The sequence below is a fragment of the Pristiophorus japonicus genome, chromosome 1 (assembly GCF_044704955.1).
Source record: "Pristiophorus japonicus isolate sPriJap1 chromosome 1, sPriJap1.hap1, whole genome shotgun sequence".
Taxonomy (NCBI): domain Eukaryota; kingdom Metazoa; phylum Chordata; class Chondrichthyes; family Pristiophoridae; genus Pristiophorus; species Pristiophorus japonicus.
In genome coordinates, this window is record NC_091977.1 from 170610766 (window position 1) to 170622940 (window position 12175).

Sequence of the window (12175 nt, forward strand, 5' to 3'; positions counted from 1 at the left end):
GGGGTGGTTTGGTGGAGAGGTGGGGGGGGGGGTTGGTGGAGAGGTGGGGGGGGGGGGTTGGTGGAGAGGTGGGGGGGGGGGTTGGTGGAGAGGTGGGGGGGGGGGGTTGGTGGAGAGGTGGGGGGGGTTGGTGGAGAGGTGGGGGGGGTTTGGTGGAGAGGTGGGTTGGTGAAGAGGTGGGGGTGTTTGGTGGAGAGGTTGGGGTGGGTAGTGCAGAGGTGGGGGGGTGGTTTTGGTGAAGAGGTGGGGGGTGGGGAAGAGTTGGGAGGGGTGGTGAAGAGGTGGGGGGGTGATGAAGAAAAGGGGAGGGGTGAGGAAGAGAAGGGGGAGGGGTGAAGAAGAGAAGGAGGAGGGGTGAACATAAGAACATAAGAATTAGGAACAGGAGTAGGCCATCTAGCCCCTCGAGCCTGCTCCGCCATTCAACAAGATCATGGCTGATCTGGCCGTGGACTCAGCTTCACTTACCCGCCCGCTCCCCATAACCCTTAATTCCCTTATTAGTTAAAAATCTATCTATCGGTGAGGAAAAGTGGGGGAGGGGTGAGGAAAAGTGGGGGAGGGGTGAGGAAAAGAGGGGGAGGGGGAGGAAAAGAGGGGGAGGGGTGAGGAAAAGAGGGGGACGGGTGAGGAAAAGAGGGGGAGGGGTGAGGAAAAGAGGGGGAGTGGTGAGGAAGAGGGGGAGGGGTGAGGAAGAGAAAGGGGGAAGGAAGAGAAAGGGGAAAGGAAGAGAAAAGGGGGAAAGAGAAACGGTGGAAGAGAAAGGGGGAGGAGAAAGAGAGAGGGGGGGGGGGGGAAGAGAGAAAAGGGAGGAAAGAGAAATTAGAGAAAAAAGGGGAGGGGGAATAGAAAGGGAGAAAGGAGGGGGGAGAGAGAAAGAGAAAAAGAGAGACAGATAAAGAAATAGGAGCAGGAGTAGGCCATATGGCCCCTCGAGCTTGCTCCGCCATTTAAATATGATCGTGGCTGATCTGATGGACTCAGGTGCACCAGTGCCCGCTTTCCATAACTCCTCATCGGATAAGAAACTGTCTATCTCAGTCTAAAATTTATTCAATGACCCAGCTTCCACAGGCAGCAAATTCCACAGATTTACAAATCCTCAGAGAAGAATTTCCTCCTCATCTCAGTTTTAAATGGGCGGCCCCTTATTCTAAGACCATGCCCCCTAGTTCTAGTCTCCCCTATCAATGGAAACATCCTCCCTGCATCCACCTTGTCAAGCTCCCTCATAATCTTATATGTTTCGGTAAGATCACCTCTAATTCTTCTGAATTCCAATGAGTAGAGGCCCAACAATCCCTCATAAGTCAACCCCCTCATCTTCGGAATCAACCTATGGAACCTTCTCTGAACTGCCTCCAAAGCAAGTGTATCCTTTCTTAAATATGGAAACCAAAACTGTACGCAGTATTCCAGGTGTGGCCTCACCAATAACATGTATAACTGTAGCAAGACTCGCTTGCTTTTATCCTCCATCCCCTTTGCAATAAAGGCCAAGATTCCATTGGCCTTCCTGATCACTTGCTGTACCTGCATAATAACCTTTTGTGTTTCATGCACAAGTACTCCCAGGTCCCACTGTACTGCAGCACTTGCCAATTTTTCTCCATTTAAATAATAACTTGCTCTTTGATTTTTTTTCTGCCAAAGTGCATAACCTCACACTTTCCAACATTATATTCCATCTGCCAAATTTTTGCTCCTTCACTTAGCCTGTCTATGTCCTTTTGCAGATTTTGCTCACATATTGCTTTTCCTCCCATCTTTGTATCGTCAGCAAACTTGGCTACGTTACACTTGGTCCTTTCGTCCAAGTCATTAATATAGATTGTAAATAGTTGGGATCCCAGCACTGATTCCTGCGGCACCCCATTAGTTACTGACTGCCAACCAGAGAATGAACCATTTATCCCGACTCTCTGTTTGCTGTTAGTTAGCCAATCCTCTATCCATGCTAATATATTACCCCCAACCCAGTGATCTTTTATCTTGTGCAGTAACCTTTTATGTGGCACCTTGTCAAATGCCTTCTGGAAGTCCAAATACACAACATCCAGATTCCCTTTTATCCACCCTGTTCGTTACATCCTCAAAGAACTCCAGCAAATTTGTCAAACATGTCTTCCCTTTCATAAATCCATGCTGACTCTGCCTGACTGAATTATGCTTTTCCAAATGTCCTGCTACTGCTTCTTCAATAATGGACTCCATTTTCCCAGCCATAGATGTTAAGCTAACTGATCTATAAGTTTCCTGCTTTTTGTCTGCCTCCTTTTTTTAAATAGGGACGTTACATTTGCAGTTTTCCAATCTGCTGGAGCCTTACCAGAATCTATGGAATTTTGGTAAATTACAACCAATGCATCCAAGGGAGAGGGGGAGAGGGATAGAGAGCGCGAGAGAGAGGGAGCGCGAGAGAGGGAGCGCAAGAGAGAGCGCGAGTGAGGGAGAGCGAGCGAGCGATGCAAGCTATCTTGTAGAGTGGGCCTTCAGCATAGTGAAGTTGAATTTAGTTGATTGAAGGGGATAATGTGCACAGGGAAGTTGATTGGTGGGGGCCGGATATTGAACATGTCGCTTTGTAGTTTTGGGTGATGAGGTGAGATGGGTAAAGAGTACAGAGAGCACAGTGGGGATAGCAGGAGAACGTGATCCAGATCTAAAGTGTGCGGGGGGGGGGGGGGGGGGGGGCGAGAACGAGAATGTGATCCAGATGGTATGACTAGACAAAATCCGGACGTCATGACACAGTCACTATTCACTTCATACCCAATAAATCTGTTAAAAATCCGTGACCCATACACAATGTCCCATTTATGGCAGGGAGGTTGGGTGGGTCAGGAACTTGGGCTGGGTGGGGGGGGGTGGCGAGTGAGTAGGTTAGGAGTTTGGGAGGGGGTGAGCAGGTCAGGAATTTGGGTTGGGGGAGGGCGAGGTCTGGAAATTAGACTGGGGAGTGAGTAGGTCAGCAACCTGGGTGGTGGGGGAGGGGATGGTTGGGCCGGAACTTGTTTGGGGGGTGGTGGGGGGGCGGGGAGGAGGAGAAGTTCGTGACCTATGAAAGTGAGCTCTGTTCTGTCTGGAGTCGGCAGTCAGAATGGCTCGAATTACACTTTGCAAAGTCACTGATTATGTAGGCAGGGCGGTTCTCATCTGGGTGTGTCTTATCCTCCAAAGGGACCAATCAGCATTCAGGTCATGTGATCATGGGGACCCAATCAGAGCTTTAGGTATTGCAAACTAACACATCCATAAATAAAGGTTATTTCTCCACTAACAAAATATTAATTAATGCTTCATTATAAAGCTCTTCACAACCAATTAATTACTTACTGAGGCTGTTACATAGGTAAATGCAGGAACTAATATGTGCATAGCAAAGTCTTACAAACAGCGGAAAAAAAAGTTGAATGACCAGCTACTCTGCTTTTAGTGGCATTGTTTGAAGGAGGAATGTTTCCCAGAACATCAGCAGAGCTCACGGCTTTCCTTCGAATTGTGCCACGACAGCTTTTAGATCCAGCTTCAGAGCTAATTTTGTTTGTCTGACTTTGATGCCCACACATAAAAAATACTGCAAGTCTTTTTGCATACTGTTGAAACTGGGATAGGCAATTGGAGACAGTTAAGTGAAAAAAAATCAATGATGTCTTTATTTTTGAAATAGTTCATGTGTAGCCATTTGGCTGTGCAAATCTTTTCACACCATCCTGTCTTGGAAATATATTGCTGTTCCTTCATTGTCGTTTGGTCAAAATCCTGGAACTCCCTCCCTAACAGCACTATGGGAGTGCCTTCATCACATGGACTGCAGAGGTTCAAGGCGGCAGCTCTCCACAACCTTTTCAAGGGCAATTAAGGAATGGCAATAAATGCTGGCCATGCCAGCGACACACACATCCCATCAACGAATTAAAAAAAAACATGCTAGTGGCACCCACAACTCTTTAGTTCCTCCCACCCAAAAGAAAGAAAAATAACATAATTAGAGATGAAGAAATGTAATTAAGCACTGAATCTTTTCAACTCACTTCCAGAATCAGTTGCAAAAGAGACTGCAGAAGATGTGCAGGTGGAAAAAATTTGGATGACAAGTGGAAGCGTATTTCCTTCAATGCTTCCATATAGAATTGCCCCTCCAAAATACCTTCTATTCTATTAATTGTAACTCCAGGGAACATCACCACTCGAATCTGCAAAGAGAAGTTATTAAGATTGATTACATGTTGATTACATTCAAACTAAAACCAAATTAACTCCCAGTTAAAGAGAACATGGTGATGTACCCTCATTCTGGAAAGACCTTCAGCAACTCAACTTGGAGGAGAATATTGACAGACTGCCGAGTTACTACTGAACTCCTATCTGGTTGGGATGCTGACACGGTTTTCACCATGCCACATGACAATATACCATTTTTTTTTAAAGTTCCTTCACATCATCAATAGGCATTTATGAAACGCCCATTAGTGTTACAGCACTAGAAATGAATGATGTACTTGAGGGGTCAAAGACAGAATCTATTTGGTTAGAATTAACGAACAATAGAAGAGCGTATACTCTCAGCCACCAAATAGTGGGAAGGAGATAGAGGAGCAAATTTGCAGGCAAATTGCAGAAAGATGTAAGAACTTTAAAGTAATGATAATGGTAGTTAATTATCACAATATAGACTGGAAAATAACAGTGTATAGGGCAAAAAGGGGGAGGAATTCCTGAAATGTGTACAAGAGAACTTTCTTGGTCAGTAGGATTCCAGTCCAATGAGGAAAGAAGCAATGCTGGATCTAGTTCCGGGGAATGAAGTGGGTAAAGTGGAGTATGTTTCAGTGGGAGAGCATTTGGGAAACAGTGATCACAATATCAATAGGTTTAGAGCAGTTATGGAAAAGGACAAGGAAAATTCAAATAGGAAATAGTCAACTGGAAAAGTGTTAATTTCAGCGAGTTGAAAAAGGATCTGTCCCAGGTGAATTGGAATCAAAGATTGGCAGGCAAAACAGTAAATGAGCAATGGGATGCCTTCAAAGAGATAGTTCAGCTTTCGACTAGACACATTCCCAAGTGGGCGAAAGGAAGGGCATTCAAAGCAAAGTTCTCTGGATGACTAAAGATGAAATCAAAATGAAACAGAAAAAAAATGAGGCTAATGATAAACATCAGGTTCATAATTCATTAGAGAACAGGGGTGAAGAGAAAGAGGTAAACAAGAGGGGCAAAGAGAGTGCTTGAGAATAAATTAGCAGATTAATATGAAAGGGAACCCAAAAGTATTTTTATAAAAAGTACTCAAAAGGAAAGGTAGGGCCATTTAGGGAGCAAAAATTATATCTTACTGTGGAGGCAGAGGGCATGGCTGAGGTACCAAATGTGTCTTCACTAAAAAGAGGATGATGCTGCCAATGTCACAGTAAAGGAGGTGATAGTAGAGAAATAGGCAGTGCTCAAGTAGAAAAAACCACCCGGTCCAGATGAGATGCACCCTAGGTTGTCAAGGGAAGTAAAGGTGAAAATTGGGGAGACTCAAGCCACAATCTTCCAATCCTCCTTAGATATAGAAGTGGTGCCAAAGAACTGGAGGATTACAAATGTTACACCCCGTTCAAAAAAAGGGGAGGAGGATAAATCCGGCAACTACAGGTCAGTCAGCCCAACATCAGTGTTGGGGAAACTTCGAGATCAAACCAAAATTAATTGGCACGTGGAAATATAGGGGTTAATAAATGAAAGCCAGCACAAATTTGTTAAAGTCAAATCATGTTTTTTTTTTAAATAAAAGATTCACTCGCTGCATGTCGCTGGCAAGGCCAACATTTATTTCCCATTCCTAATTGCTCAAGAAGGTGGTAGTGAGCCGCCTTCTTGGACCGCTGCAGTCCATGCGGTGAAGATACTCCCACAGCGTGGTTAAGGAGGGAGTTCAAGGATTTTGACCCAGCGATGAAGGAATAGCGATATATTTCCAAGTCAGGATGGTGTGTGACTTGGAGGGAAACTTGAATATGGTGGGGTGTTCCTATGCTCCCCTTGTCCTAGGTGGTAGAGGTTGTGTGTTTGGGAATTGTTGTTAGAGAAGCCTTGGCGAGTTGCTGCAGTGCACTCTGCAAATATGGTGTGCCGGTGGTGAAGGGAGTGAATGTTTAAGGTGGTGGATGGGGTACCAATCAAGCAGGCTGCTTTGTCCTGGATGGTGTCAAGCTTCTTGAGTGTTGATGGAACTGCACTCAACCAGGTGAAGAGTATTCCATCACATTCCTGAGTTTTGCCTTGGAGATGATGGAAAGGCTTCGGGGGGTCAGGAGATTTACTGGAATGGTACCAGGATTGAAAGACTTCAGTTAACCAGAGAGACGACAGAAACTGGGGTTGTTCTCCTCGGAGCAGAGAAGGTTAATGCGAGAGTTGATTGAGGTGTTCAAAATCATGAAGGGATTTGATGGAGTAATTAAGGAGAAATTGTTTCCACTAGCAGAAGCGTCAGTAACCAGAATTAAAGATAATTGGCAAAAGATGATGATCTAGAATACACTGCCGGAAAAGGGTGGTGGAAGCAGATGCAATAATAACTTTCAAAAGAGAATTGGATAGCTCTTTGAAAGAGCTGGCACAGGCACATTGGGCCAAATGGCTTCCTCTGTACTGTATTATTCTAGGCAGAGGAAATGCTTCAAGAACACCCTCAAAGCCTCCTTGAAAAAGTGAAACATCCCCACTGACACCTGGGAATCTCTGGCCCAAGACCGCTCAAAGTGCAGAAAAAGCATCCGGGAAGGCGCTGAACACCTCGAATCTCTTCGCCGGGAGCAAGCTGAAGCCAAGCGTAGACAGTAGAAGGAGCGCACAGCAATCCACTCACCTGTTCCTTCAACCACCGTCTGCCCCACCTGTGACAGAGACTGTCGTTCCCACATTGGACTCTTCAGTCACCTGAGAACTCATTTTTATTGTGGAAGCAAGTCATCCTCGATTCCGAGGGACTGCGTAAGAATAATAATAATTATTCAAGGATTCTATGAAATAGAATTGTTCACTCAGTAGACAAGTTACCAATAAAAGCATGCTGTGCACATCTTTAAAAAAAGGCCACATTCATAAAATTAGAAATTACAAAATAGGAGTTTTGCCTATTCAGTTTTGTGTTACACAGTTGTATGTAAAATGAGTCTTTTCCAACATCTCTCCTTGCTCTGAATTTTTAATTTATCATTGAAATTTTCACCTCAACATTGATTTCCAGATAGTCTTATCTATTCACTTTATCAAAGCCCTACATTAAATTAAAAATTGTTATGAAATTTCCTCTTGGGCTTCTCTGTTCCACTGGAAATAGTCTCAGTGTCTCAAATCGCTCCTCAATTATTGTTTCCCATCCTTAACAGCATCATGGAGAATCTACACTGAATGTTCACAATGGCTTGAATGTTTTTATTATTTAATGGAGCACCCAAAACTCTCAAATGTTTTGTATGAAATGATTACTTTTTACTCTTGGACTATATGCCCCTACTTATAAAATCCATAATTTTAACATTTGCAATATTTAATTTTAGTTTCTGGAAAATAATGGAATGTAGATTGTTTTATGAGAAAATGACAAAGCTATGTAGCAGTATTATTGTCTTGTGCAGGGAAGCCCTTGCATCCAGAAAGATAGATGGAAGATTGAATTCAGCAACTGGATCTTAAGATGCAACAAATATCTGCACAAGCACTACAAGAGATCAAGGGGCCGAAACTGAGCCCTGCTACAAACTGAGCGCACCTATCGTTTTAAAAAAGTTTTTCTATGCGCCAATCCGGGGAGAATCTGGAGAAATTGAGGACTTAGAATTTTTTTTCCGGTTGGGGCAGATGTCATGTTGTCAGCGGAGCGGAAATGCGGGCGGGTCGGAACGTCCGTCGCTCCAGGTCATCAACGCCGTGCTGATGATGTCAGCGCGATGCAGACAGCCGTGTCGTGCTGACGCATCGCACTCACGCGTCACAACGTCCCTCCCCTTCAGTTAAAGGGGAGGGCCACTGCGAACTCTGCAAAGTTTTTAGTTAGGTCCACTGGGCCACCAGGGTTTCAGCCGGGCCAGCGGCCTGGCACCCAAGAGAAGTTGCGGGCTGTCTGTTGGCAGCCCGGCTGAACCCATGGGCACAATTGTCGGCCCGACTGCCATAAAAAATAAAATGGAGTTGCCGGTAGGGCAACCCACCCTTTAAGGGCGGATGCGCTGCCCAGCCAGACAGCTCCCCGCTGGGGAAAACTGTCAGTGGCATCGACCGGCGGCGGCGCCATTCCCGCGGGGCAATTTCCCACACAGGGCAGAAAGGGGGTCGCCGCCAGTCGGTAAGGGGTCGGCGCATGCCTGACGCAGTGGGAAAACGGGCAGAGTGGAAATCCTTTCCCGCCGCTTCTGACCCGGGGGCAATTTCAGACGGGTCGACCCATCCGTCCGCCCCCAACTCTCTCCCAACTTACCACTTGGAGTATTAACAGCACAGAGACCTTCTGAATCCCATCGTGCCCTAAACATCAGAATGGATAAGACATTCTTGTAGTTAACGAAGGATTAGATCAACTTCTACTCTTATGGGCAACATTATTCAGGAGCTTACTGTTTCTATGCTATTATTCAGCCCCGAAAATTATCTTCTTCGGAATAGCTAAGAGATTGCAGGCCCACTCTTGGGTGCCTATTTGGTAATTGACCTTGACGTTAAGAACATAATCTTTTTCCACAGCTGTTCCCTAAGCCAGGGACACTTTTTAGGTGCTTTGCCTCTCTATCTAGGAGAGATTCACAGTGGAGTGACCGAGATACTTAGCTGTTTCTTGTCCTGTCAACTCCTCTTTGATTCTCAATTCAGTCACTACACTGTACTAGTGCTTCAACGTTCATAATCGGAAGTAACTGATTGAAACAAGACGGGGATTGCTTCCATCTATTAAATCTCGATTATAGATTACGGGCTGGAAATTCCCCAACCATGCGCCTGTTTTTTCGGCGATATTTTTCCGTTTTTAGCGAAAAACAGTGATCTGGTAGTTCCGCAGAAGTCTTGCGCCGGCGGTTTTAAATACCGCTGGAAAGTGGACTGCCGGAATACCGCTTTCGCCTAAAATTTGTCTTTTCCCGCACCCGTATTCTGCGTGAAAAAAAAAAGCCCAGGAAAAACCTGCGTTGCAGCCCTTGGAACAGTGGTAGGTATGAAGACCTGCAAAAAAGGAAAGTTAGTTTTTATTTTTAAATTATTTTTCAGCGATTCGCTAGATGTGTCTTGTAAATGCTGTGAATTTTTTTTTTTTCCAATTTATTTTTAGTTTTTTTCCCACCCTCCCTAGGCCCAAATTGCAGCGGTATCAACCTTGGACTAAAGTTGGCAAGGATCGCAATTTGCACTGCAAATCCTCGTGCAATGCTGATTTTTACCGCTGGGTGCATTTTTTCACGAAACTTAGGCCTTAAAAAACTAGCGGAGTGATTAGTGGTATTTTTGGCAAAAAAATACTGCTATGACCAAAAGATTAATTTCTAGCCCCCTATATTTTTCATATGAGATTTGAGAAAGACCAATATATTGTGGAAAATATTGATATGGCTTCTGCAAAGAATTCTTGTGTGTAGAAAATGACAAAATATATAAAATTCTCCAGACATAAGCACAGCACACGCAATAATGGCAGTTTCAGATAAAGGAAAACATAGACACATCTTAACGAACTGCACTTTGTTGTGAACGCAAACAAGAAAAGCGAACATTTTAAAAAACATAATTCGGTACAATTAATCATTTGTCTTTTTTTTTCTGGTTATTTTAATTAAAAAAACAATTAATAAGAAGTACCACATTACAGAATACCATAGAGGTTTGTAACAGTCGCAGCACAAATTTAAAATCAGCACACCTGATGATGCCTTGTTGTTGAGGTATATAAACAGCATCCCATACCCGATGGTACATACTTGCTTCGTACTGTCTAAGGTAAAGAAAAACAGAAATGCAAGAAAAACATCTAAAGTACCACCCTCTAACCTCCTGAAGTTTTTAAACTATGATGATGTTAGTGAAGAATAGTTTAAAAAACATGAATAAGAGATGTTACTGCACAAGATCTTTTGAAATACTTTTGCAACCTTACCTCAGGTGAACTGAGGCACATCTGAAGTCTGTGTTTAAATGAGTTACTCTGGATATTTGACGGAATGAAGACAGAGTCAGATTTTATTTCCCGCAGGATCTGTGTCGCACCAAACGTTGAATCCAGAAAAGAACTTGAGGATAGGTGATCAACATCCAGAATATTTGCATACGAGAATGCAAGGTCCTCATTCGACCTTTTAGAGCAAAGAGGCTGCAAATTAAAATGTAAATTACAAAACTAGAAATTGCCATAAACAAAAAATATCTATAGTGGTAAACAAATTCTTAAGTTATTTGAGCCTAAAATGTTTTCCTCTCTTTTAGTGTCTTAGTTTTAAAACAACTTTTCTTTGTCAATGTTTGTACAGTGCTTACTATGAGCAGATTTTGTTCCTATGAACAGCTGTATGCTTCTTACCAGATTTGGCCTCAGAGGCCGACATGGCCTGGGTCGAAAAATGAATCCAACTGCAGTAAATTGTGTTAGAATTGCTATTACTAATCAATCCAGTTGGATAGCAGTAATATCACAGGACCAGACTGCAGGCTTAAATCATTGGGATATTTGTCTACAAATTAGTTAACAGTGATGTACAATGCAAGGCCTATACTACAAAATAGAATAAATAGATACAAAAGAGTAACACTCCATAAGGGATCAGTTTATGCTTTTCATCAGTAGAACGTGGAAGAGTCTTTTGATGATTAGAAGACAATCTCAGAGTGCTGCTGGGCAACGATTCTAGATTAATTGCTGCAGACCAAGTTTTCTCATTTGGCAGCCCAGTGATTTGATAAAGACCCTTTTCCTCCAAAGGACTATTCAGATGAACTCACTTTCCAGGTATCAGCTCCTTCAGCAGTAAAAAGCCTCCAGCTTACAACAGCCTGAATTTGTTCGACTGTGTTAAGTATCGAATAACTCCACGAGGCCAAGTACGGTGAGCTAGTTCAGGCATGACCTTACTCCAGTTTATTTATTCTCAAAGTGAGGATTCAACATGGCTGCCAACATTATATACACGGCTTGCACGTGTCTGCCAGTGACCATTAGGACACCGACAGTCGCGCCATCCGGTGCCAAATAAAACCCAGTTAACATACATAACGTCATTCCCCCCACAGTCCTTGGTACAGGTTGTATTTACAAGTTGAGACGGTCCGGGGCCTTCCGCTCCCTGGTTGATCTTCTCAGTTTGAACCCAAGCTTGGGTGAGTTAGTAGGACCATTGCTGCATTGCGGAGCAGTCGGTCTGACACGACTGTCGGGGAAGGTAGGTTCGTCTTCGTGAATGACACAAGGGTCAGCTGATGGTTGGATGAATGTTGGTTGGTTGATAATGATGTCATCTTCAATTTGTTCTGGGTTGTCTGTGAATCGCAGTTTGGTTTGGTTGATGTGCCTCTTGCACGTTTGGCCATTTAACAATTTGACTACAAACACCCTGTTCCCCTCCTTGGCCAAAACTGTGCCAGCAACCCACTTTGGACCATAACCATAATTCAGGACAAACACAGGGTCATGAACAGCAACGACACGTGATACGGCCGCGCAATCGTGGTACCATTGCTACCGTTGCCTTTTGGTTTCGACACGATCATTGAGATTCGGGTGTACAAGGGAGAGCCTGGTTTGTAGGCCTCTCATCATTAACAGCTCGGCAGGAGAGACCCCGGTGAGCGAGTGGGGTCTTGTCCGGTAACTGAGCAGAAAGCGAGTCAAGCAGGTCTGTAGGGTGCTGTGAGTCATGCATTTTAGACTTTGCTTAATGGTTTGGACACCCCGCTCCGCTTGACCGTTGGATGCTGGTTTAAAAGGGGCAGACCTGATATGCTTGATGCCATTACAGGTCATAAACTCGTGGAACTCCGAACTGGTGAAACACGGTCCATTGTCGCTGACAAGGGCGTCGGGCAGGCCATGGGTGGTGAACATGGCCCGGAGGCTTTCAATAGTGGCTGTGGACGTGCTGGATGACATGATTACGCATTCAATCCATTTGGAGTAAGCGTCCACTACCACTAAAAACATTTTGCCGAG

The 12175-nt window shown here is 44.3% G+C and overlaps 1 protein-coding gene across 1 annotated transcript in view; it reads right to left on the bottom strand.

The window, feature by feature from the left end:
• Positions 1 to 12175, bottom strand: part of slf1 (SMC5-SMC6 complex localization factor 1) — a 108330-nt gene that overhangs the window by 60822 nt on the left and 35333 nt on the right. The window contains exons 6-8 of the mRNA XM_070875202.1: positions 10133 to 10345; positions 9899 to 9970; positions 4035 to 4196 (exon numbers count right to left, since the gene is read on the bottom strand). Coding sequence (XP_070731303.1) covers positions 4035 to 4196; positions 9899 to 9970; positions 10133 to 10345 — 447 coding nt within the window. The remainder of the gene's footprint in view (positions 1 to 4034; positions 4197 to 9898; positions 9971 to 10132; positions 10346 to 12175) is intronic.